This window comes from Microtus oregoni, unplaced genomic scaffold (genome assembly GCF_018167655.1).
Source record: "Microtus oregoni isolate MIOR12 unplaced genomic scaffold, Mior012 000002F_ref0000024, whole genome shotgun sequence".
NCBI lineage: Eukaryota > Metazoa > Chordata > Mammalia > Rodentia > Cricetidae > Microtus > Microtus oregoni.
The window spans coordinates 71,901,169-71,927,627 of NW_024543061.1; the positions used below are offsets into that span (position 1 = coordinate 71,901,169).

General features: G+C 37.9%; 1 protein-coding gene, 1 long non-coding RNA gene and 1 other non-coding gene across 3 annotated transcripts; 1 reads left to right on the top strand and 2 right to left on the bottom strand.

Moving 5' to 3' along the window:
* Positions 1 to 1,553: 1,553 nt before the first annotated feature.
* Positions 1,554 to 5,431, top strand: LOC121432628. The gene is made up of 3 exons (XR_005972211.1): positions 1,554 to 1,642; positions 2,830 to 2,869; positions 5,385 to 5,431. It is a non-coding gene; the product is annotated as an uncharacterized LOC121432628 (long non-coding RNA).
* Positions 5,432 to 22,876: 17,445 nt separating this feature from the next.
* Positions 22,877 to 25,631, bottom strand: LOC121436530 (proline-rich proteoglycan 2-like). Its single transcript, XM_041636526.1, has 3 exons — positions 25,529 to 25,631; positions 24,237 to 24,811; positions 22,877 to 22,972 (listed from the first exon to the last, which is right to left on the bottom strand). The coding sequence occupies exons 1-2, from the start codon at positions 25,629 to 25,631 to the stop codon at positions 24,255 to 24,257; spliced, it is 660 nt and encodes a 219-aa protein (XP_041492460.1). The 3' UTR covers positions 22,877 to 22,972; positions 24,237 to 24,254.
* Positions 23,640 to 23,743, bottom strand: LOC121443835. Its single transcript, XR_005973713.1, has one exon. It is a non-coding gene; the product is annotated as a U6 spliceosomal RNA (small nuclear RNA).
* Positions 25,632 to 26,459: the final 828 nt, after the last annotated feature.

Genomic DNA, 26,459 nt, shown 5'->3' on the forward strand with positions numbered 1-26,459 from the left:
AGATAGAAGCATTGGCTTATAAGCTTGGAAAACTTACTGGTTTCTATTCCTTAGCATATTAGCTAAATTGCTGACAGTCTGATAGTTTGAGAATAAAGAATCATGTGACCATTTCCTCAATTCTAAGACACACCAAGAACAAAACATTCTGAAAGGATGGACAAGGAATTAAATTCATAACTGTGACTGAAAATCAAGAACCAACCTTACTTGGGTGAAAAACCACTTCTGGACACATTTGTATCCCAACACTTGCTATGTGACCTGATGGAATTGTAATAATATATGGGTGTTGAGAAACTGTTGCTACTGCTCCTCAGCATGATGAGGGAAGAGGTTGATATGAAGATTCCAAAGCTTGAGAAAACAAGGCCCAAATGAAACATTGTAATTTGCTTTGGGTTTCAATGCCAGGTCTTTATTAATGAGATGATAAGTAGGAATATAATCTGATTAAAGGAATTCTTTAGAGGATGTTTGTGAAAAATGTTGAGAATCAGATGACAACACAGGAAGACACAGTCAGAACACAGCATATTGATGAGCCAGTATGCTGACAGGGAGGGAGGGAACACATTTCAGGATATTTCTGAGAGAATTTCTTATCACAGGCAAATTTGAGACAATAGCATGGAATATTTCTGCAAATGAGATCACCAACTTAAGGCAAGTTGGACTTTAAAAAAAGTAACTTTTTCATCTGTATAATTGTGATTACTATGAATGGTGCTTATTTAAAGCATTTCCTAGAAGTAATAGGACCAAAAATGTGTATAGGATAGTATCACAAAAGGGAGGACACTGAAGTATTAGAGATGTGAAATAATGCTTTTTGTGAAAGAAAATGGACTTCCATGGAAACCCAGTGGTGGTATCTGTAACTATTTCAGCTACCAAATTCCATGGATTTTAACAAGTTGGAGTACTGTACAATACCAATGATCTGTATCACCAAGATTTCACTGATCTGGGATAGAGCCCTGTATATTGTAAATAATACTGAAGTAATAGGGTATAAAGAGTGTCTACCATCATTTACCATGTCCTAGTGAATTTCATACCTGAACTATAATGACTGTTGTATTAATTAAAATTGTGATGAAATATCATGGACACTGGACACATACATTATGACTTAGGGAATCTGGGCTATAAAGAGTGTCTGAAGTATCTGCTATCTTCCATTTTTGATATGAAAATACTGTCGACTAATACTTCTTCCCCACAACTCACATTTGAAGAACAGAGTCTCATCAAACAGACTGAAGTTCAAATTATATCAAGACTTTACTTTGAATATGTGTGCTAGTATCTCACCCAATACTACTTCAACAGTATTATTCAAGCCACACATTATATCTTTTAGAAATAAAACAAAGACAATTTTTCTTCCCTTCCTATTTTATGGGTCAAGTCACAAGAGAAGTCATGGATTCAAGGTATCCTGTTTTCCAGGGGTGAAATCACTCTGTAGGGAACTCAAAAGTACCATTGTTCTGCTCCTCCCTATAAGGAGAACTGCTGCTGTTTTGTTCTCTCTAACACGGACCTGAAAGAAACTCCAGAGCCTACTCCAAGATGCTTGTGGTCCTGCTGACAGTGGCCTTGCTGGCCCTGAGTTCAGCTCAGAGCTCAAGTGAAGGTATAAGGAAAAGGGTTGGGAGTGGAGTTTTGTCTGTAAAAAAAAACAGAGAGGGCAATGGAGGACACCAATATTATTGTCAAAGAATTATATATACTGAGTAGGTAGTCTTGTTATAAAATGGGTTCAGGACAGATGGAGGAGATAAATATACATCAAAACTGCTAGAGAGACAGAGAATCAGATAGCAAGGCCTGACCCTTTATACATAAAAATAGACACATTAAGACCCAATTTGTTCATTTTTATTTTAACAATTGGGAAATTAATTTCACACATGCATACTCTATTTACATTGTTTCCATTCCTGCCCTGCTCCCTCCAATTCCTTACATGTTTCTCCCCTACTCTTTCTCCAATCCACGACTTCTTTATTATTGTTAAACACGTATGCACACACACAAACACAAATAAGTCTACAAAACACTGCAGATGGCTTTAGGGCTAAGCATTGGATAAAGGCATTTACCTTTAGAGAGAGCTGATTCTACCTTCCTAAGCAGCCATTCATTGCCTGTAACTCTTCGCCTAGAAGGTGGGTTTTACTCCTACTTCCAATCAGAATTTCAGTGTGCTATAGTAGCACATGTGACATGGTATAGATGTTTATTTTTTTATTTCCTTCTTGGGAATACTTACTAATATAAGTAAAGGAAATAATGAAGAAAATGGGTAATGATACAGCAAAACTTGGCCTTGAAATAAACATATAAAATGCTAGCAGTGAGTTTGGAGGGATTATAAGAGGATGAAAAGGTTTGCTCTGTCTTTAGGCAATTGGTTGAGATCCACTTTGTCCATCACACTGCTGTTCTCTTGCTGTATCTTTTTTTCTTTTTGAGTACATTTCAGAGTGTGGCTGACAAGATCACACAGGTTATGAATGCAAGTCAAATCTCCTTACCAGATGTTTTTGAGTTAAAAAAAAATTGCTTAAGTTTTCTTATAATTTCATTTTTTTAAAAAAAATCCAGAACATTATTTCAATGAAATTAGTGATAAGATGCATATTATTTCATAGATGTCAACTGCGATGGTACTTTGTTCCTACTCTTAAGAGTACTCTGTACTCTTCTTAGGAGTTTTTCAAGTTCTCCAAAATCATATTATAATCATTTAAACTTTTTTAGTAACTAATGGATGAATGTTCTTTACCTCTACTTCTGGAAACCACCAATTTGAAACAGTTCTCGTCCACTGCTGAGAGATGGCTCCCAAGTGAAAAGTGTACGTACTTTTACTTTTCCACATCACTAAGATTTGTTGAACTGCTTCATTCTTCCTCAGTATTCCCCTCAAGAATGAAATGTTTTTTTTTAAATGAACAGAAATTCCTTTTCATGACCCCTTTCTCTAACCAACTGCATTGCTGATAATATGGAACAATATTCAGTGTGAATATTAAGAGAACATGCTAGAGGAAATTTCTCATCTTTTTTTGTTCACTGTGTATTTCTGTGCATTTTTAGATGTTTGAATAACTAGCTTTCATTTCAATTCATGGTTCAAGTACTGAGACTAGGCTTCATTGGAAGTCTTTGCCCACTTTCTTTCCTGGAATTATAATTCATATAATCTAACATTTCAGTTTTGATAAATTTAAGGTTCTTAGATACAGATTTTACCACATCATCAGCACATAAAACAATATTCAAGACCAGGAAGTAGACATGATAGTAGTTGGCTGCTGAGAAAATGTTCTAGACAGGTAATGTGTGATGGCATCAGAGAAATACAAAGGGAAGTCTTCCACAATTAGTTTCATATATTCTGCACCCTATTTCATATTTACAGAGTCTGGGGATCAAGACGAGTACATACTTTTGAGATCACCTCCTGGAAGACACTCACTTAAATCCTCTGTTGGAAGTGAAAGTCAAGAGGGAACACTTTACCCAAGACCACCCCCTGATGGATGCAGACACTCACCTTCTCTCCCTCCACTTCCCTACAAATCACCCCATGGTGGAGACAAACACTCCCATTCTCGCCATCTGCCACCACACCATGAACAAAGACCACCCCATGGTGGAGGTAACCAAACACAACATTGTCCATCTCATCCTGACCAAGGAAATGAAACACAGCCTCGTCTCCCTCAGCCTGACCTACACAATCAGACACAGCATAGTCCTCCTCGCCCTGACCTAGGCAACCAGACACAGCCTCTGTCTCCTCTCCCTGAGCTAGGCAGCCAGACACAGCCTTGTCCTCCTCTCCCTGACCAAGGAAACCAGACACAGCCTCTCCCTCCTCTCCCTGACCTAGGAAACCAGACAGAACCTCGTCCTCCTCTCTCTGACCTAGGCAACCAGACACAGCCTCGCCCTCCTCGCCCTGTCCTAGGCAACCAGACACAGACCACCCCAGTATGGAGGCAATCATACTGGAGCTGATTACTCTTGTCCTGACTGCTGAAGCAGAGTACCACAATGAGATATGTAATTAGATACAACCCCAGTAATTTCATCCATAGAAGCACCACTATCTTTCCAATATGTTAAGTGACAAAGGCACAGATCCAACTACTTTGCTAAGCTAAATTTAGTCTCCTTTAGAATTATGCTTTATTCATAAGCAAACATTTTAGTTCCTACGCTTTCCATATATACAGAGCTCCAAAGTGAATTGGGAACGGGTGAAACAACATGGCCACAGTATACATATTGCTAAGTGTTTTTACTTCAATATTTTCTTTTCTTTTTAAAAGTTCTTACAATTTTGAGTTTTCTGGAGTTCTGTTTCAATGTGTCCTTTTCTCCAGTAATATCATTTCTTTTATTGCTTGGTTCGGGATCCTCTGACTACTCTGAGGCCTCTGCTCCAAGGTCTTCCCATCTCATGCTTCCACCTGACAATCTGTTGTTTCACACGAGTACTCAGGTTCAATATCCCTGGTAAATGACACTCAAGTCTATATTTCTATGTATCTTCTAGACTTTCAAATGCTTACTTGGTTCATTGAACCAATTTCAACCTGAAAATAAAATAAAATATTAATCTAAGAGCAAAGAGCGACACGCTGCTAAATTTAAAAGTCTGTCTTATTTTATATTTCACCATATCCCTCACTGAAAACCTTCTTTGGAGTGACTTTTTTGATAACCATCTTGGAAATGTTAAAGCATCAGTTTTCTCTATAAATTATAGGTAAAAGCCCTTTGCTGCCCATTTCAACCAATATGTTTCTTTAAAAACTCCCATATCAGTTAATTGAACATTAAACTCTTATTAGTAATTTTATGCTTTCATTTTTCTCCCTTCCCAACTCTCTTCTTTTTCTCTCTAATTCATTGTTTCTATTCTTCTCAACCTCTTTCTTTCTATTTCATCTTCACTATTTTTGTAAGTGTACATCCTCCATTATGCAGTCTTGCCATAGTAATTTAATTAAGCCCTGTTCAAAAATGTTTGTGTGCCTCTCAATGTCACTATTATATTTAAAAAGGACCACTTTGTAAATATGTCCCTTTTCATTTTCAATAACAGCTGAAAGACAAATTAACTAAGAATAGCTTTCATTTACTCATGGTATAAGTTACAGTTTAAAAAACACAATGTGCTAGGTGCCTAACAAGAATGAATAAAACACTGTTAGGAAAAAAGAGGAGGAAAGGAGAGGAAAAGCCATAAAGTCAGGCTTCCAGCTATTCTTGCTAGTGAATGTAGCAAGAAGAAAAACCCTTTTGCTATGACAATCCATATGTATGATCTTTTACTGTTGGGTTTTGTTTGTACACAGGAAATGAGAAAATAACATTCAAAAGTTATGTCACTCAAGCTGTGGATGGTGCTGTGCATTTTTCCTCCCAACACTCAAGACTAAATTCAAGATCGGCCCATGCCACACACCAAGACCCCATCTCATTTATATGCAAATTAAAGAGAGCATATCACTTGAAGCATAACTTCAGCTTCACAATAAACAGCCAGCATGCAATTTCTTTTTGTGTTGTCTCTTTTTCTCATGGATGGAGGGTAGTATGCCTGAGGACTATGAATACAAAATCAGAGCATCCATGGCTCTTTTTTGTGGGTGCTTTTGGTAAGCTTCTCTTCCCCCTTTACCCATAAGCCAAGTTTCATCTGAAATACCTGGGTTTCTCTGCATTCTACAGAACAAAAATTGCATAAATCATTTTCATAGTATTAATTATTAATGCTTTCATAATTTTAAAGAAATAAGGAATAAATAGCATGCAAAACAATGATCCTTATAATTTCTATAGTTGAGTCAAGTTTCATACATGAATATGGTTGCAAACTGATTCTCTTAAGAATCATAACACTGATTCACACCTCTGACTCTTTAGAGGCATCCAACATTTCCTCTTGGTCCTTTCTTTGGTTTAGCTTGATTAGTGCTCTTATGCTCTCTTGCTCTCTCTCTTTTTTTTTTCTCTTTCCTCCTCTGTCCCTCTCTCCTAGTACCATCTTCCTGGTCTGATTTTCTTCATGACCATACTTTATGAAAGTCTACCCAGAAGTTCCTTTCTGTGTTTCCAGACACTTCTAGGATGTCATTAGATGGCAATCTAAATTCAGATTATAAAGAGTAAGTGGCTGTATAGTTACTATTTCAGCAACAGTAAACTTCTCAAATCTAAGTTTGCACTAATCTATACTTGGACAAGAACAGGGAGGTATTTCAGTAAGCTACAAAATCTGTCCTTGCCACACCAGGGGCCTGGGGTGGGCCCACAGTCTTTATTCACAGACTCCAGTAACCTGTGTTGCAACATTGCAAATTTATCCTTTGCTCTGGAAGCAATCACCTGGAAACAGCTACCTCTAGGTTGCTATACAATCCTGTAGCTACACAGGTCACAACACTGTGTTGCTTCCTGAAAAAACAACCCCCACACCAGTGAGGGACTGCAACCATCCCTGGTTCAAATGGCTGGAGTAAATGTTCATAGAATGTGATTCTGTGACTCCCTTTGACTCTCCGACTGCTCTAAAAGCTAAACCACAGATTTTAGTTCACAGTGGGAGGTTTCAGCATTTGTCCTCAATTTGACCTTCCTGACAATGACTGCCAATTCAAAATATCCTGCCGTCAGTGGAATCTTGTTTAAAAATATGCTGAGCAAGGTGTTAATAGTGTTAATGAAGGCAGACACTAACCTTGGTTGAATCTAAGACCCAGAGGTTCAGAAACCTGCATAGTGTAAAAGTTAATACTTCAGAAACCTGAAAATAATGCAGGCAAAAATTGTAAGAGGGTACCAGCCTAATGTTCTTTTTAAAAGATATGATTTGGGTATAGTAGTCTCTAGTTGGTGAAGGTGACACTGAGCCACAAATAAACCTTCACAGCAACCTTCCATGCTGTGTTTTCCATCAGGCAGAAGTCTCTTTCTTCCCTCTACCCTGTCCTGTGAAAGCTAGGGAAGAACAGTAATGGCAGACCCTTGGCCTATAGTCTATTGTAGTTCCAGGAGCAATTTCAGTAGTAGGTTGCAGTGCAGGTTAAGGCCAGGGAAGGGATGCCATGGATCTCTGTGGAAGTGTTTTTTTTTTTTTTTTTTTTTTAAATTAGACCTTGCAGTAGACTTAAAACCAGAGTTGGCAAGTAATTACTTTTATTTTACACATGTACCAATTGTGTCTCAGATGAGCTGTGTGTTTTTGGAGAAGTAACATGATCATTTCTCTGCTTTTTAGATTTTTTAGTCATTCTTGACAGTGATTGCCTGGATATCTGAAATTTTATTTCTTAGAATGGGTTCAATGTATTTTTATTAATTCACTAAAATCAGAGAACATAGCTTCTCACCTGCTTTTCTTACCTGTAGTGGAGAAAATTTTGTATAAGGATGGTTGTTCAACTTTTGTGAGTAAAGGGCTGCCAGAGGATGTTAGAGGTCTGAGTATCCCTTTGTTTACAATGTGGTTAGTTTTGCCTTCGTGATGTGGGAAGGTCATTTGTCAATCTTTTGTTTCATTGGTTAATCAATAAAGAAACTGCTTGGCCTGATAGGTCAGAAAATTTGGTAGGTGGACTACACAGAACAGAATGCTGGGAAGAAGGGAAGTGAGCCAGACCCCATGCTTCTCTTCTCTGAACCAGATGCGATGAAGCTCCAGCCTAAGATAGACGCAGGTCAGACATGCTGAATCTTTCCTGGTAAGCCACTACTTTGTGGTGCTACACAGATTACTAGATATGTGTTAAAGCAAAATGTGAGAATTAGGCAAGACGAGGCTAGATATAACGGGCCAGGCAGTGTTAAAAGAATACAGTTTCCATTTTATTATTTTGGGCATAAGCTAGCCAGGCGACCGGGAGCCGGGTGGCAGGAACGCAGCCCACTGCTCCTTTCTACACCTTCATGGCTCCAATTTCATAAACACATAAAGATGTCCTCTTCTACAACTGATTTTTCTCACATGGCCTACAACTATTTTTGTCAGACATTCCAAGTTCCTAGCATTAATCATTTCCTGGTTTTCTTTGGATTAACCCTCTTTTGGAACTGTTGAAAGGAGATCTGATATCAACTACATTGTGTGGCCTCCCAGGGCTTCCTGTGAAATCTAGGCATAAGTCTCTCTGACTCTGTAACATTGCATTCTGCATGTCCAAAAAACCAGTGTCACGTATATGATGCAAATTCAACTTTCAAGTAAAGGCCTCTGGGACCACAAGACCACACCTGTAAAATTGTATGCTTAGGAATCTGAATTTGAGAAATATCTTGTTAAGGATTTAGTGTGGGATATGTTTCTGTGTGCTGCGAATACATTTTATTACCATTGGTTAATAAAGAAGCTGATTTGACCAACAGCCAGGCATAATAGAGTCAGGTGTAAATTCAAGCAAAGACACAGGAAAAAAGAAGGTGGAGTCTGAGAGATGAAAGCATCTGCCACAGAAGCAAGATATGAGGCAATGTCACAGCCATATAGCTATATATAAAGTAATAGAAATGAATTAATTTAAGTGGGAAGAGCTAGTTAGTAATAAGCCTGAGCTAATAGGCTAAACAGTTTATAATTAATACTAAGCCTCAGAGTAAATATTTGGAATCTGGAAGGCCAGAGACAAACCTCCATTTGAGGCACAGTACTCTGGTTTTACTCTACTTAAGAATACTGTTTCATATGACTTTAAATCTCTGTGCTCTATTCTGTGGTGGGTGAGGCCCAGTCATGCCCAGAAGTATTCTCATGCTATTTCTCCTGCAGTCTTTTGGCAAAGCATTTGGTTTGTTTTTAAGGAAAACAATGTCTCCAGAAACTAAGATTTTAATTTCTTATAACATTGTTACTCAGGTTTTTGAGTTTTTCCAACTTTTTCATTCTGACTTTTGTTCACAGTTCTCACTATAAATAGTGCTAAAATAAAGAGTCAATACCCATGCCTGGACAGAATGCAGGATTGTCTTGAAATTCCACCATATTCATTAGTCTGTTATCTTTCAAGGTTAGTCTCTCACAAAATTTCAGACCATGAACAAACTGAAAGTAAATAATTTGCTTCTGTGAAACATTATGAACCTTCTCAGCCTTTTACATTTCTACTGAAGTTCTACTCTCGAGTTTTTGCTGATTCTTCCACTAAGCTCTGCTTACAGCATTCTAGGGTTCTCTCCCCTGCACTGATAGTTTCCAAATTCCACTGGGTCTCCATCAAATAGGACCTTGAAACATTCTGTTCTGTAGTCACAGAAACATTCTTCTCAGTGCCAGCTTTATATTGGCTTTCTATAGTTGTGACTGGCGCCTCCAAGAAAACAAAGTAATATGCACATTACTTATCAGTTATTTTGGCATGGGCTTTAGTTTTTTGTGGTGGAGGGGTATGATATAGGAAACTATCTGTTCTGTGATGGTAAATATTATGTTTACAGGGTAATTTATTGTGCTCAAAAGACTTGTAAACAGAAAATTGTTTTCAGTTTATTAAATCATGAGAAAATTGCTATTATCTTAAATGAACTCTATCAACTATCTTGCCCAAGATGAACTACTTCTTTGTGCAGTAGGGTTATCTTTTATTTTTTATATTATTTATTCTCTTGAAAAAAAAACTATTTTTTTTATTTTACATACCAATCCCAGTTTCCACTCCTTCCCCTCCTCCATTCCCACTAACTACTCCCCACCTTATCCCCACCCACTCCTTAGAGAGGGTAAAGCACATTGCTTTTGGGAAGGTCCAAGGCCTTCCCTACTATATCTAGGCTGATATATATCCAAAAAAGTAGGTTCCCAAAATGCCAGTACAAGTGGTAGGGATAAATCCTGGTGCCACCACCAGAGGTCTGCAAACTGCTCCAGCCATGTAATTGTCACCCACATTCAGAGGATTTAGTTTGGACCTATGCTGGTTCCATCCCTGTCTGGTTGGAGTTAATAAGCTCCATTAATGCAGGTAAACTCTTTCATTGGGTATCCCCACCATGGTCTTGTCCTCTTTGCTCAAATCCTCACTCTTCCGGCTCTTCAACTGAACTTTGAGAACTCAATAGAGCTGTCGTTTAAAACTTCTAGTTGTAAAATATTTCACTGACTCAGCTATTCTTACAAGATACTGGATCACAACTAACAGGTTAACTACTAGTTCAGCTTTTGTATTAAATGCTGGTTTGCACAGGATTAGAGGCGTCTGTCAGACATTTGTTATAAAAATTTGAAATAACTCAAACAACCAAAATTGCAACTTTGTGGTTTTTGTCTTTAAAATCCTTGGACTAACCATAGCCAGGGCCTTACCTAGAGAATTACAAGTTTCTCATTTAGTCCTTGTATGTTAAAAGGTCTGAGTCCATTTCCAGATTTGAAATATACAAAACTCAAGAATCCTTGAGCTCAAAATTCCACCAGTCTCTGGGCTTGGCTTGAAATCCCACCAATACCCACCTTGAAAACCTCTAACCTATTAAACTCTAACCCCCAAAATCCCTATATAAAGACTGTATCTTGCCCAGTTCTGATGACAGCCATTCTCTTGTGTCTTTACCAATTAATATTGCACATGATTTGCTGTACAGTGTGACATGGTTGAATTCCTTGGTTCCCAACTACCATGATGCCTTTCCCTTCAGAGTTGCAATACAGGGTAAACCTTTTCCCTCAGAGCTTCCACTCCTCAATTGGTGAAGTATTTTCCCTGAGAGCTGTAACACTCAAAGTCCTAGCCAGTATTTTTCAATAAAAACCCTTTCTTATCAAAATGTATTCATTGATAGGTTGGTGAATCTCTGAATGAACCATATGGTTCAGATTGTAATAGTCAGCAAGTTGATATGGTACTGCTCACAGTACTTTCAGTCTTTCCATTCCATTAAGATTCCAAGGCTATATTGCTACTTGTTGACTGAGGTTTTTGTCCTGCCTGGTTTCTGTCCTGCCACCAGGTCCCACAGCCATTTAGCCCAAAAGAAATCACACAGGGGTCTATATTAATGATAAACTGATTGGCCCATTAGTTCAAACTTCTTATTAATTCTCATAACTTATATTAACCCACTATTCTAATATATGTAAGCCACATGACTCGGTACCTTTTTCAGCAGGGTAGGACACATCTTCCTTCTTCTGTGTCTGGGCAGGACTGTAGAAAAAGCTACCTTCTTCCCAGAATATTCCTGTTCTTATTGCCCCTACTCTGCTTCCTGTCTGGTTGACCTGCCTATACTTCCTGCTTGGCTACTGGCCAATCAGCATTTATTTAAAGCATAATTGACAGAATACATAATTGTTCTGCACCACTTCCCCTCTTTTTTTTTTTTTAAGAAAACAAGGACATCCATAGTTCATTTTTTGGGAATTTGGGCATAGTTGTCCAGGCTACTTCCTGCTGGTTGGGGTGCTGATAATCTTATGGGGACCTAAAGAAAATTTAGAATTATGGTTAAGTCCTGACTATAGTATCCTGTGAGTCTTGACCATCTCAGACAGCAATTTTGAACCTGTTCTGGATGTAGAACTCTGACATCTGGGCCATCTGTTCCTACTGGAGATTTCTCAGGTGGTCTTCCTTGATCAAACATGATTTTTCTTAACAGAAAACTTACGCCTTCAAATGGCACCCATGTGGACAAGTATATCCACATAAAACCTTAGAGAGCTGGATAGAAAAAGATACAGTAAAGTATTTTTTTTTTTTTGTAGCAGCACTTTCTTGGGGTCTGCTCTGCTTGCTAGAGGCAAGCTAGCACTCTCATCTAAGAGAGGCTTCCTGACTCAGCTTTAGCTGCAAAACCCTGCAGCTCTTTATGAGGTCCTTTTATCAACACTTAAACGGTGTTGATAAAAGCTGACTGCATGCTTTTTGGTTTTCAACGATAGCAGGAAAAACGCTGCACCATTTTAAAATGCCAGATTTCTGGGTCATCCTGCCAATACAAACTCTGATTCTTTGAGGCAGGAGGTCCGGTTACAGAGAGAGTATTTGAGTGTTGTTTGTGTGCCAGTTAGCTTGCAGGCAAGGACCTGAAAATGCCATAGAGTTGTGCAATAAACATGGCTCTAGCCGGTACAGTTAGGTTCTAACTTCTCATGTGATCCTATGTTCCTTTCTTAGAGTGGTAAACATTGTACATTTTCAGTGCTTCATGTTGATATTAATTAGATTCTAATATCTGTTTTAATCTAAACTACTGGGGTTTGGAGTTTTTTTCTTTTGTTTGCTTGGGGTTTCCTGTTTTCTTTTTTTTTTCTTTCTTCTTTTTCTTTTCTTTTTGTGTTTTTCAAGATAGGGTTTCTCCGAGTAGCTTTGAAACCTCTCCTGGAACTTACTCTGTAGACCAGGATGGCCTCAAACACAGAGAGATCCTTCTGTTTCTGCCTCCACAGTGCTGGAACTAAAGGTGTGTACCACCACTGTACAGCCTGGACCACTATAATTAGAAGTAAATGCCTAAACATTTTTTCCTTGTGGCACTTCTTACTGTCTAACTAGCTTTTTATTTTCAGATATTATAGGATTACTTCTAAAACACTCCAAATCCTTATTATTTCTATTCTTCAGTGTGTTGCTCAATTTTTTATTTAAAATTTTGTTACCAAATTAAATGTCATCATATTTCCAGCTTTCATGTTGGGGTTTCTCTCCTGCCAGGTTTCTCTCCTCCCACCAGGTCCCACAGCCATCAGCCTCAAAGAAATCACAGAGGTCTACATAAGTTATAAACTGGTTGGCCCATTAGCACAGGCTTCTTATTAACTCTTGTAACTTATATTAGCCAATTATTCTAGTATATGTTAGCCATACAGCTTGGTACCTTTTTCAGAAGGGCAGGTCACATCTTCCTTCTTTTTTGTCTGGGCAGGACTGCAGAGCTTCCTTCTTCCCAGAATACTTCTGTTCCTTTGCCCCACCTCTATATCCTGTCTGGATGTCCTGCCTATACTTCCTGCTCAGCTACTGGCCAATCAGCATTTATTATAATTGACAGAATACAGAATTGTCCCACACCAATCCACCATGATCAACTTGGCTTCATTCCAGAGATGCAGGGATGTTTCCACATACAAATTTTGTCAAAGTAGTCCACCATATAAACCAACTGAAAAATAGAATTTTTCATCACCATCTCATTAAATGCTGAAAAAGCCTTTGACAATATACAACATTTGTTCATGATAAAGGTCTTAGAGAGAGCAGGGATACAAAGATAAAAGCAATATACAGCAAGCCAACAGCCAACATCAAAGTAAATGGAGAAAAACTCATAACAATTCCACTAAAATCAGGAACAAGACAAGTTTCTCTCCATATCAGTTCTTAAGGTTCTAACTAGAGTAATAAAACAAAAAAAAGGAGATAAGGGGATACAAATCAGAAAAGAAGTCAAACTCTCACTGTTTGCTGATGATATGTAGTTTACTTAAGTGACCCCCAAAATTCTACCAAGAAACTTCTACAGCTCATAAACACTTTCAGTAATGTAGCAGAATACAAGGTTAACTAAAAAAAAATCAGGAGTTCTTCTTTACACAGATGATAAATAGGCTGAAAAAGAAATAAGAGAAAGATAACCCTTCACAATAGCCAAAAATGGCATAAAATAACTTGAAGTAACTCAAATTAAACAAGTGGAAGACCTGTTTGACAAGAACTTTACATCTTAGAAGGAAAAAATTGAAGACGCCAGAAAATGGAGAGATTTCCCATGTTGTTTGGTAGGTAAAATTAGCATAGTAAAAATGACAATTATACCAAAAGCAATCTACAGATTCAATGCAATTCCCATTAAAATTTTTAACATTGTCAGGTGGTGGTGGCACATGCCTTTGATCCCAGCATTCAAGTGGCAGAGGCAGGCAGCCCTCTGTAAGTTTGAGACCACCCTGGTCTACAAGAGCTAGTTCCAGGACAGGCTCCAAAGCTATACAGAAACCCTGCCTCAAAAAAACCAAAAAAAAATTGAACATTTTTTATAGATCTCAAAAGAACAGTACTCAGATTCATATAGAAAAGCAAAAATCCCAGGATAGCCAAAACAATCCCGTACAATAACAAAATTTATGGAGATGGAGGCATCACAATCTCTGACTTCAAACTCTACTACAGAGTTACAGTACTGAAAACAGCCTACTATTGGCATAGAAACAGACAGGAGGAACTGTAACATAGGGCCAGTTCATTGGGGTTTTTGTCCTGCCCAGTACCCCACAGCCGGAAAGCCCCAAAGAAATCACACAGAGAGTATACATTAGATATAAACTGATTGGCCCATTAGCTCAGGCTACTTATTACCTCTTGTAGCTTATATTAACCCATTGTTCTGATCTATGTTAGCCACATGGCTTGATACCTTTCTCAGCTATGTAGATTACATCTTGCTTCTGGATGGTCTGGGCAGGAATTGGAGGAATGTGCTTTCTCATTTCCAGCATTCTCCTGTTCTTATCACCCCACCTCTACTTCCTGTCTGGTTGACCCACCTATATTTCCTGCCTGGCCATTCAGTGTTTTATTAAAATACATGATTGACAGAATACAGACAATTCTCCCACACCACTTCCCTTCCTCTTTTTTTTAAACAAAGGAAAATACCCATTGTCCATTTTTGGGGGGAATGTGGGCATAGTATTCTAGGCTACTTCCTGCTTGTTGGAAGTGCTGATAATCTTATAAGGACGTAAAGAAAACTTAGAGTTATAATCAAATCCTGACTGGAGTATCCTGTGATTCTTGATTATCCCAGGCAGCAGTCTTGAATCCATTCTGGATGTAGAATCTGGCCATCTGTTTCTACCAGAGGTTTATCGGGTGGTCTTCTTCATCACACTGGATTTTTCTTAACTCTGAATGAATCCACAGCTCTCATTTCTTGTGGAAACAAAAGAAAAATCTCTTCTACAAAGTAGCATACCTTTTTTAGTTCAATTTTGAAATCAAAATATTTTTAAAATATCTATCTTGGATTAGTTCAACAGCAAATTTATTTATATTTATATTTATAAGCAAATATCTTTTAGTAGCTATTGCTCCTTTCTTAGCATTCAAACAATTCAAAGAAAGCATAATTGCATACAGTATCAAGATTCTTTGTGTATTTTCCATCTTTATGCAGCTTTACATAACCTCTATTTCTCTCTATTTTTCTTTTACTTTTTGGGACAGGTTCTCTGTATTTCTTTGTCCTGGATTAACTCTGTAGACCAGCCTGTCCTTGAACTCATTCTGTCTCTACCTCCCAGGCACTGGGATTAAAGGTGTGTCCTGCCACACCTTGAAATCACAGAGGTCAATCTACCTCTGCCTCCCAAGTGTTGGGATTAAAGGTGTGTACCACCACACCCAACTTTTCTCTTTTTTTACCTTAAGAAATTTAACCTTCAGTCTACACATATGTTTAGCAAACTATAAACCATTTAGAGTTTTTTTTTAAATTTCTCTTTACTGTATCTCTCTCTCTTTTTTGACTACATGAGTTTTTAAGAAGAGGATTAAAGCCATGACTTTGATGGCTAGATCCAGCCCATTCCTTAGCTTTCAAGCTTCATGGCACAAGTACCAGCTCTAGCCATTTTTATTGCCACAACTCTATGGTGTTTCAAGGTCCCTGCCAGCAGGCAAGCTGCAACAGTGCACTCAGAAACAACATTCAAATTCTCTGGTAGTCGGATCGGACAGACTGACTGAAAGAGACTTTGCCCTGGCAGGATGGCCCAGAAAGCCGACATTTTAAAATGGTGCACCTTTTTTCCTGCTACAGCTGAAAACCAAAAAGCATGCAGTCAGCTTTTCATCAACACCATTTAAGTGTTTCTTGCCAGGACCTTTTAAAAGAGATGCAAGGTTTTGCAGCTAAAGCTGAGTCAGGAAGCCTCTCTTAGATGAGAGCACTTGCTTCTAGCAAGCAGAGCAGACCCAAGAAATTGCTACTACCAAGAAGCCATGCTTTACTTTATTCTTCCCCAAGCTTTTTCAGGCTTTCTGTGGATGAAGTTATCCATGTTACGTGCCATTCTGTAACATGATGCCTGGGCTCATTGGGGTTTCTGTCTATCCTGGTACCCCACAGTTGGCAAGACCCAAAGAAATCACATAGAGAGTCTGCATTAGATATAAACCAATTGGCCCATTAGCTCAGGCTATTTTATTACCTCTTGTACCTTATATTAGCCCATTGTTCTTATCTTTTGTAGAACTTTAAGACAACTCTGAAGCCATTTTTGACAACTCTTAGTACTTCCCATCCTCCCCTGGGAACCAAGGACATAACAACTATGCATACACGTACATAGATGTTGGGAACTTTCCATCTCCTTGAATAGGGGCAAGATAACCCTTAGGTGTTGACTCAGTTACTGATGTCTTGACTTAGTTCCTGGGAAGGGGCAAAGTGACCCTCAGAAGTTAATATAAGTTATAAGAGTTAATAAGAAGCCTGAGCTGAAGGACCAATCAGTTTATGATTAATGTAGACCTCTATGTGATTTCTTTGGGACTTAACAATTGTGGGAACTGGGCTGAACAAGGACCGGATAAGACAGAAAATCTCAGACAACACATGGGTACCTTGCTAAGCCTAGATACAGTAGCGGAGGCCTTGTACCTTCCCCAAATCAATGTGCCTTACTCTCTGAAATGTGGATGGGGTGGAGTGGCAGGGCAGGTGGAGGAAATGGGAGGAGGGAAGGGAGTGGGAATTAGGTTTGGTATGTAGAAGAAAAAAAGACAGCTTGTTTTCTTTTTAAAAGAATAAAATAAAATAAGTAGATTTAATAATCTAACCTTTCAAACTGTCATTTCTATAGTCCCCTTTTCTTTTCAGAATGAGATTTCTGCATTTAATCTCCTTTGTTCAATTTTTTGCCCTTTAGCAATAGTAACTTGTAACCAATCCTGTCAAATGATGACCAACATCCTAAACCATTTTTTGTGGATGTGGACATTGGGTTTTTTTTTTTTTAAATTTTTGTTGTTGCTGTTCTTGTGGGTACTGACATCATTAAGGAACACTAATAACATCTGGGTATTAGTCAAGTCCTGGCTGGAGTACTTTGTGAGTCTAGACCATCAAAAGCAGCAGTCTTAAAACAGTTCTGTATGCAGAAGTCTGAGTAAACTAAAAGATGTGCTCTGAGAAGGTTGATCAACTGGGCACTCTATTTTTATTTGACTTTGGACCCCTTTTTCTGAAGTAGTATGAACTTTTAAAGGTAATATACATATTTATATTAACACAAGCATAGACTATGTGGTTTGGACAGGTTACTTAAAGATAATATTTTGTTTTATGTTTGATCAGGTAAAATATATTGTTATGTGTCTTAGAGGGGTTTTTCAGTTTTGTTTTGTTTTTATGTCTGTAGGAAGGATTTCAAGGGGTTTCCCCCAATCAAACATGTTTCTTTTAAATTCTGAATGAGTCCACAGACTTTTGTTTTCTGGGGGAAGAAAAGCAAACTTTTCCCAAATGTAATACACATTTGAATTCCATTTTAAAGTCAAGACGTTTTTTTAAATATATAGGTTGTCTTAATTGAGCAGTCTTTACAATCTAAAGTTTCCTAGCAGTGATTGTTTGTTCATGAGAAATTTTAAAATTCAAAGACATCATAATAACATTTAGAATGTAGACTCCCTGTACATATTTTTAATTTTAGTTTTTGTTTTATTTATTTTAATCCTTTTCACTTAAACAAATCTTTTCCTTTTACATAACAACCCTAGTTTCCCCTCCATACCCCCTTCTGATGCCCTCCACATCACAGCTTCCTATCTCCTATCCATTCTGAAGAGGGGAAAAAACCTTCCTTGGGTAGTCAACAAGGTCTGGCATACCATTTTGAGGCAGGATGAAACCCCTAGCTCCCATATCAAGGCTGAGCAAGGTTTCCTATCATAGGAAATAGGTTCCCAAAAGCCAGTATATGTGTTTGGGATAGGTCATGGTGGCACTGCTAGCTCCCAACACCAGAGCAAGTCACATAATTGGCCCCCACAGTGTAGCCGTTTGTAATGGGAGTCTTAAAAGTTTCTACCTTTAAAACTCCCATTCAGAGTTTAATTAAAACTGCCAAAAGTAACTAAAGAGGGGATTAGAAATCTGAGTGCTAAAATCTGAGAGGAAATAATCTACTCACAATAAGAATTGTCTGCCAATGTTTCTTTATTCTTCTCTCTTCCATCCATCATTTCTCATTGTTTCATCCATTACTTGTTGTTCTTGTACGACATTGTTCTTAGTTCTACATCTTCTTCTTTGTCTCCTCATTACAAATGTTACCAGTTATATATACTCTTAAAACAAGTAATTCCTCGCTCTTACAGGTTTCAGGGCTGGAATTCTTGTGCCCCATAGAATATCAAATAAGAGTTTTCACACACACATAGATTCGTGTCAGTGACTAGCACATGGTCATTTAACTTCTTAATGGAGAAAGTTAGTTAAGAAAGGGAATGAAATCATCAGGGAATTCTAGAGTGGTAGGTTAATGTGCTGTGCTACATTTTTCGGTGCTAGATAAAAGGGTAAAAGGTTTATTTTCTGTAAAGTTATGAATAGGGCACAGATTATTTAAATCATTGTGCCAATTCTTTTCTTCCATCAAGCATAGAGTTAGCATTACATCAAGCAACCTACATAAACAATCAGGGAGAAACTGATGACTCTTGATCAAATAGCACATACATCAGACACTGAAGTTTCTATGGACCTAGGTTTGGAGTTAGACATACTGCTCTAAGCGAAGAAGAGACCCAGGTCTCTAAATTAAAACTTTTGACCTATGCTGTTATCAACCATTCTGATTGTGAGTGTTGTGGGGTAAAATCAGAGCAACAGCTTGGGCAGGTAGTAATTCTGTGTTCTTGGATATCTGTGAATATATCAAGATGGATGCTCTATGCCTGGATCCAAATGCCTGATGAAAAAGATAATTGAAGGCCGGGCGGTGGTGGCGCACGCCTTTAATCCCAGCACTCGGGAGGCAGAGGCAGGCGGATCTCTGTGAGTTCGAGGCCAGCCTGGTCTACAAGAGCTAGTTCCAGGACAGGAACCAAAAGCTACGGAGAAACCCTGTCTCGAAAAATCAAAAAAAAAAAAAAAGATAATTGAAGGCCTGGGAGTGGGAAACTGTTCTGAATTAAGGAATTAATCCCCAAATATATAACAGAAAGGAAGTTCAACTACAGCAAAAAATCTACAGCAAACGACACTTATTCACAAAGCAATAATGCAAAAAACAAGTATTTCCTTTTGGTTTAGCCTTTATCAGATTCCTTGGTTCTGAAAAGTCACTTGTGAAAAGATGACTGCATTTATTACTGTATAATATTGTGACTTTTAGCACCCTTGATCACCTATGGTTGTCTATTTCTCTAGCTAGAACCTTGAGTACTATACTGAATAGATATGGAGAGAGTGGACAGTCTTGTCTTATTCCTGATTTTAGTGGGATTGCTTTGAGTTTCTCTCTATTTAGTTTGTTGTTAGCTGTTGGCTTGCTAAAGATTGCCTCAAGTGAAAGAAGAATCAATGCCTGTACCTAAAATTACCTCCAAACACAGAAGGGTAGAAAGCAGTATGAGAATGTATTCAATAACATAATGAGCAATATGGCATTACCAGAACCTAGTAGTTCTAAAACAGCAAGACATTAACATTCCAACACAGGTGAAGTAGAAGAAAATATCTTAAAAATAATTTTATGAAGATGATATAATATCTTAAAGAAGAAGTGAAAAATCCCTTAAAGAAAGTGAGGAATAGACAAAGAAAAAATGGGAAGGAATCAATAAATCACTTAATGAAAGTCAAGATAAAATTAAACAGGTCAAGGGAACAGTTCAAGACTCCAAAATTGAAATAGTGGCAATAAAGAAAATATAAACCAAAAGAATTTTGGAATTGGAAAATCTGGGGAAGCAAACATGAACCACAGATGCAAGCATAGAATAAAAGAGATGGACGAGACAATTTCAGGTATCAAAGATGCAATAAAGGAAGTAGATTCATTTGTCAAAGAAAACATCAAATCCAACAAATTCTTAGCACAGAACATCCAGAAAATCTGGAACACTATGAAATGACCAACCTAAGAATAATATGAAGAGAAGACTAACTCCAGTTGAAAGACAAAATCATATATGAAAAATTTCAAAACCTAAAGAAGGACATGGCTATGAAGGTACAAGAAGCTTACAAAACACTAAATAGATTGGACAAAAGAAAAAACCCTGGCCAAACAATATTCAAAACCACAAACACATAGAATAAGAAAGAATACTAAGAGCTGCAAAGAAAAGAAATAAGAAACACATAAAGGCAAACCTATCAAAATTACACCTGACTTCTCAATGGAAACCATGAAAGTCATAAGGCCCTGGACAAATGCTCAGAAGACTCTAAGAGACCAAGGATGCAAGACCAGACTACTATATCTAGAAAAGCTCTCAATCAGCATAGATGGAGAAAACAAGATATTCCATGATAAAACCAGATTGAAAAAATACCTATACACAAATCCAGTCCCAAAGAAAGTAAAGCTGAAAACATAAAGAAAACTCAAACTTAAGGAAGATAACTGCACCTACAAAAACACAGCCAAAAGGTATCCTCATACCAGAAAACTTCGAAGAACAGAAATACATAAACACTAACACCACCATCACCAAAACCAAATATGAAGGGTTGTAAAAGTAAGCAAAGTGTTAGGAAAGGATTTTTATTTTTTGGATGAGTTTTTCTTTATATTACTTTATTTTTTTAAAGATTTTTAGTTTTAAGCTATTTTTATGACCATCAATAATCTTTTTCTTTTTCCTTAATCCTATGTAAATTGTAAACTTATTATAATGTCCTTAGAAACTTTTTCACCTAGATCTGTAACCATTTTTGTCTGTATGAGCAATACTTAAACCACTATGCTGCTTAGCTCATGACATCATTGCGGTTGGCTTCACACCCCAGGGCCAAGAAACCATAGAAATTCAGAGTGTCATGTGTCTACACAATAAATGTATTGACTCAGATCTTGCCAAATTCTTTTCCACTCTCCAGCCTCAGAGCCAACTTCTAGCAAATATTCACCAGTGTGATGGAGTCTGCCTGAATTTTATCCATATCACATCACTGCTCTTCCAATTGGAAAAGTTGGGAGAAAACAAAAGGAACGGATTTCTGGGAACTGTTCATTACGAAAAAAAACCTCTTTAGTTGAATTCACAAAGAAGTAACTTCAGTCAGCAAACAAGTTGATTTTATCAAGTTAAGATCTTGAGAAGGACTGATTCGCAAAGAGGAAAACCTGTCCTTGAAGGCTTCTTGTAGAAGTTCCCACTTGTAAAAGCCAGTATTGAATAGGGTGTGAATAATTTCATACATTTCAAATTGAGTAAATTCCCTTCAAAAGAGAAACAGACAATAGTGAAATGATAACATTGTTCCATAGCCACAGACCTACTTATACGACTCCTTTGTAGTAGAGACTATTGTCTTTACCTGAGAGATCTCCAGATAAACGGGAACTCTCCAATGTGACCAAGTTACTTCAGTGTACCCCAGTAGTGAGACAGCCTACCTCAGTCTGACATCACAAAGGCATTTTGGTGAATACTGCTGCATGGTGCCTTTGTCATTATGAGCCAATGCCTAGAACAAGTCAATTATTTTTTTGAGAAAAAAAAATCTAATCCTCCCATATTCCCCAAATTATCTGCCCTTGTTTGAAGAATTGTATATTCAAAACTATCCCATTTGGAATCAGGATTTTCATTCTTTTACAGAGCCAGCAAGCTGGGAATCAGTGGTCAGTTTGCTTACTGTGCCTAAGACTCTGTCCTATGAATTAAACTCCTCTGCCCTCCTGTAAGCTTCTGCTAATATGGCCTATAAAGCAGTACTTATAGCATTACACTGCTTTCCTAACCCAAAGCACCAAAATCCAAATACCACCAGACAAAAATGACAGGATTATTCCAGCAATACTCCAGTCCCTGGTGCCAAATGGCTTAGTTAGGGTTTTTATTACTGTGAAGGGACATCATAATCATGGCAACTCTTTTCATGTAAACCATTTAATTAAATATTTGCTTACAGTTTGAGAAAATGTTGTTTAATCATCTGTGAGTTAGGGAAATATAGGGCAATAGTAGGCTTCCCAGTAATTGTTAGATTCCTAAGAACCTAGTTAGCCACATCACATAATTATCACATGTATGTGTTTGCAATTTTCTGGGGAGTCCTAGACAAGAAAAAAATTGTAGGCCTCAAAATAGTTTTCGATAACTTCAAGTATTTTATTCTTTAAAGTTTTATATTATGAAATTATATTATACTATTTTATGGAATCTATGTAGGCTTTAATAAAATACCCACTATACTTTGGAAGACAGTCTTTTGTGAAAATGAATGGAGATAGAGTATAGTGTATTACAAGAAAATAATATGGAAAAATAGATTAATAATCTATAAAAATGAAATTAATTATTTTGGAAATACTAAGAATGTCTATTTTAAACTTTTCTTCACAATTATTCTGTATTCTCTGTTTCTCTAAAAAAAGTGTAACAATTGAAGTTTTATGATATACATACAATATGCATGTGTAAGTACATATATATTATGTTTATACAAATAGTTTTGTCTGAGAAGATAGTTTTGGGTATGATTGAAATATTTCAATTGTAAGATGGTTTGTGGATATCGGAAGATAGAAAGTTAGAATCATCTATGGTATAGGTTCCTGGGTGAACATAAATTGTGTCTAAGGTTGTCAAATTCCACATTAACCTATACCCATAAAAAAGACAAGAGTCAGAAATGGCATGCTAAAAATTTTATTGTTGTTAAAAATAGATTATGGCCACATTATTCCAGTTGCCCAATTCACCAAAGCCAGTATTTTCTTATTCATTATCTAAAAGAAACAAACACAAAGAGAAGTTATAGAAAAATCACAACAAAATGAAATTTCTCATCTCTTTCTAACAACTTAAATGATGTAGATAGAAGTCTATGTTTGGTTTTTTTTTCTCTTTCTCTACTCTTTGTCCCTTCCTTTTCTGGTTCTTTTTATTCATTTTTAGTAACCATTTAGCACATCATACACACTGAAGAAAATGAACCAAATATATTTTATTGGTTTTATGGCTTTAGAGAGAATGCATTTGATGTTAAAATGGTGAATAAGGCATGTGAGTATAATCACAGCACTTGGGAAGTAGAGGGAAGATGATTAGGAATTCAAGGGTATACTTGGCCACAGAGCAAGCTTGAAGTCAGCCTGGTCTATATGAACCTTATCTCAGGAACTCATTTAAACTATAAGACATATTTACAAAGGTGGGTTACTAAGGCAAATTTTAAAAGTGAAATACAGAATCCAGCTTGAACGTCCATTGACAGGATATTAAAACTAACCAAAAACAGCAAGAGCAACAGAATGTTACGGCTCACCACTGCTAAAACAAAACCACTGAAGATATGAACACAAACATGCTGTCTCTATGAACTATTGTGGATGTATTGTTTTAAAATTAATATAAGGGTACTATGAAGATAAAAAAAATATTTCTTTTTCTTTTTGAAATATGGAATGCTTCACAAATTTGCGTGTAATACTTGCGCAGAGGCCATGCTAATATCCTCTATATTATTCCAGTTTTTAGTATATGTGCTGCTGAAGCAAAGATCTGCTTGTATTTCTAATAAACTGTTGATAAAAATAGTGGAAGCCATTAATAATGGACAAGGGGGGGAGGAATAATGCCTTAACTTTTAAAAGTTAACTTGATGCCTTGATTTCTCATTTATTTATTTTTTCTTATTCTGGGCATAATAGGTGAGGTTTCTGGAATGAGCAATGAGGCAGCAGAATTTAGGAATTACATTGCACTTCTTGCACAAACAATATAAATCACATTGTCAATCACGTATAGGCATTGTTCCTCACAATCACAATAAATTGAGCAGTATACAAAACATTAATCATCTTCCTATACCACCACAGATTATCCAAATAATGATAGTAGTATAAAAATAGTAGACTATCCTAATAATAGTAATAGTAATAAGAACTCAAACTATGTAATATAAATATATTTAAAGTTGAGTTAGCACAGCTTGTGCTTGCAAAGCTATAAGAATTATGATGTTTCATTAACAGTGATTTCAAATCCTACCTGATGATGTATCTTTGATTACTGAGGACCCTGGCCCTGGGAAGGTCCCTGAGGTCTGCCTCCCTGTTGGGGTGGGCCTTGCTGGTTTCCAGGCTGAGGGCCTTGATTCTGCTGCTGGCCTCCTTGTTGGGGTGGACCTTGCTGGTTACCAGGTTGAGGGCCTTGGTTCTGCTGAGGGCCTCCTTGTTGGGGTGGGCCTTGCTGGGCTGGACCTTGCTGGGGTGGGCCTTGAGGGCCTGGTCCTTGCTGGGGTGGGCCACGTTGGGGTGGGCCTTGAGGGCCTGGACCTTGTTGGGGTGGGCCACGCTGGGGTGGGCCTTGAGGGCCTGGACCTTGTTGGGGTGGACCACGCTGGGGTGGGCCTTGTGGGCCTGGACCTTGTTGGGGTGGGCCACGCTGGGGTGGGCCTTGAGGGCCTGGACCTTGTTGGGGTGGGCCACGCTGGGGTGGGCCTTGAGGGCCTGGACCTTGTTGGGGTGGGCCACGCTGGGGTGGGCCTTGCTGGGGTGGGCCTCTCTGGGGTGGGCCTGGCCTAGGACCAAAACCGTGGTGGCGTGGAGGACCGTGGGGCAATGCTGCAAAAGAGGATCCATGATTAGAATATGAGATGCAGATGCATGTTCTTTATTTGCTACATCACAAGAAGTGGTAAGTTTAGTGCTTCAACAAATGCCCTCTCTCCTTTTATCAACAGCTCAAAGATTATTACATAATTTGTGAGTCATCCTCATGATCATTCCCACCTAGTTTTTATAGAAATTTTCTCTGAATACATGTATTGATGGTATCAAAGATAGAATCTTTATGCTTGGAACTAGAATTTGAGGTCTTAGAAAACTAATTTTCCTTGGAGTGGACAGAAGCAAAAACATAGGATTTTAAAATTATTTGAGTATCCTACCCAGAAATGTTCCTATGTCTTTTCTTTCTTCTGTTCTACATTCACTGAGGCAACATGCCTGTTATCCCCCGACTACTTCATTATAGGATATTCACAGTGGGTCTTTCTTCTGTGATTCTTCCTATTGGATCCTTCTCAACACAGAGAGGTGACTTTAGAGATCCAGCCTGACCTTTTCAACCTTCTGTTCCCACCCTTAATTAAATTTGTATTGTACGTGACAACATTCAATTCCTTGGTTTGGAAAGACGATTCAAACACAATACTTTGGTACTGATTTTATATTGCTGCCTTTCTGCTAATCCTCTTCTCTCTCTTTGCATCTTCTAGGAGTGACATGTGATCTGTTACCTAAAAGCAGATTCACTGAACAAACAACCATATCTCTTACCTTCACTGAAGCTCTGAAGAGAGCTCAGGGCCAGCAAGGCGGCTGTGAACAGGACAACCAGCATCTTGGAGTCTCTGGAGATTCTTCCAAGTCTGTGCTGCATGCAGTGTGGTACCTGCCTTTATATGACCCAGCAGAAGAATGGTGCCTTTGATCCCATCCTTGGTGATCTCATATTTGACAAAGTAGGAAATACTGCATCCTTGACTCCTCTTTGGGAGTTCTGCCAGCTAGTATAACATGAGGCATTGGAAACTTGGACTAAGAGCAGATGAAGCATAGCTATGATGTTAATACCTATATTAAAATTTTGCCATTACATGAATTTCATTGTTTTTGGTATGTATTTCTCATATAAAGTTATGATATAGTGGTGACTGATACTTTTTTAAACATGAAGATGTTTCATATAATATAGTTTCATTTTCTTTTTTCTTTCTTTCTTTCTTTCTTTCTTTCTCAAAGATTTCTGTCTCTTCCCCGCCACCGCCTCCCATTTCCCTCCCCCTCCCCCAATCAAGTCCCCCTCCCTCATCAGCCCAAAGAGCAATCAGGGTTCCCTGCCCTGTGGGAAGTCCAAGGACCATCCACCTCCATCCAGGTCTAGTAAGGTGAGCATCCAAACTGCCTAGGCTCCCACAAAGCCAGCACATGCAGTAGGATCAAAAACCCATTGCCATTGTTCTTGAGTTCTCAGTAGTCCTCATTGTCTGCTATGTTCAGCGAGTCCGATTTTATCCCAGGACAAATGACCAGGTAAAATATACATTATGTGTTTTTGAAGTTTTTTTTAACTTTATTTTTTTTAAGTCTGTAGCCATAATTTTAAAGGGATCTTCTCGGATCAAACACAATTCTTTTTAGCTCTAAATGAATCCACGGAGACTTTTGGTTTTTTAGGGGGAAAGGGATACAAAAACATAATCTCTTC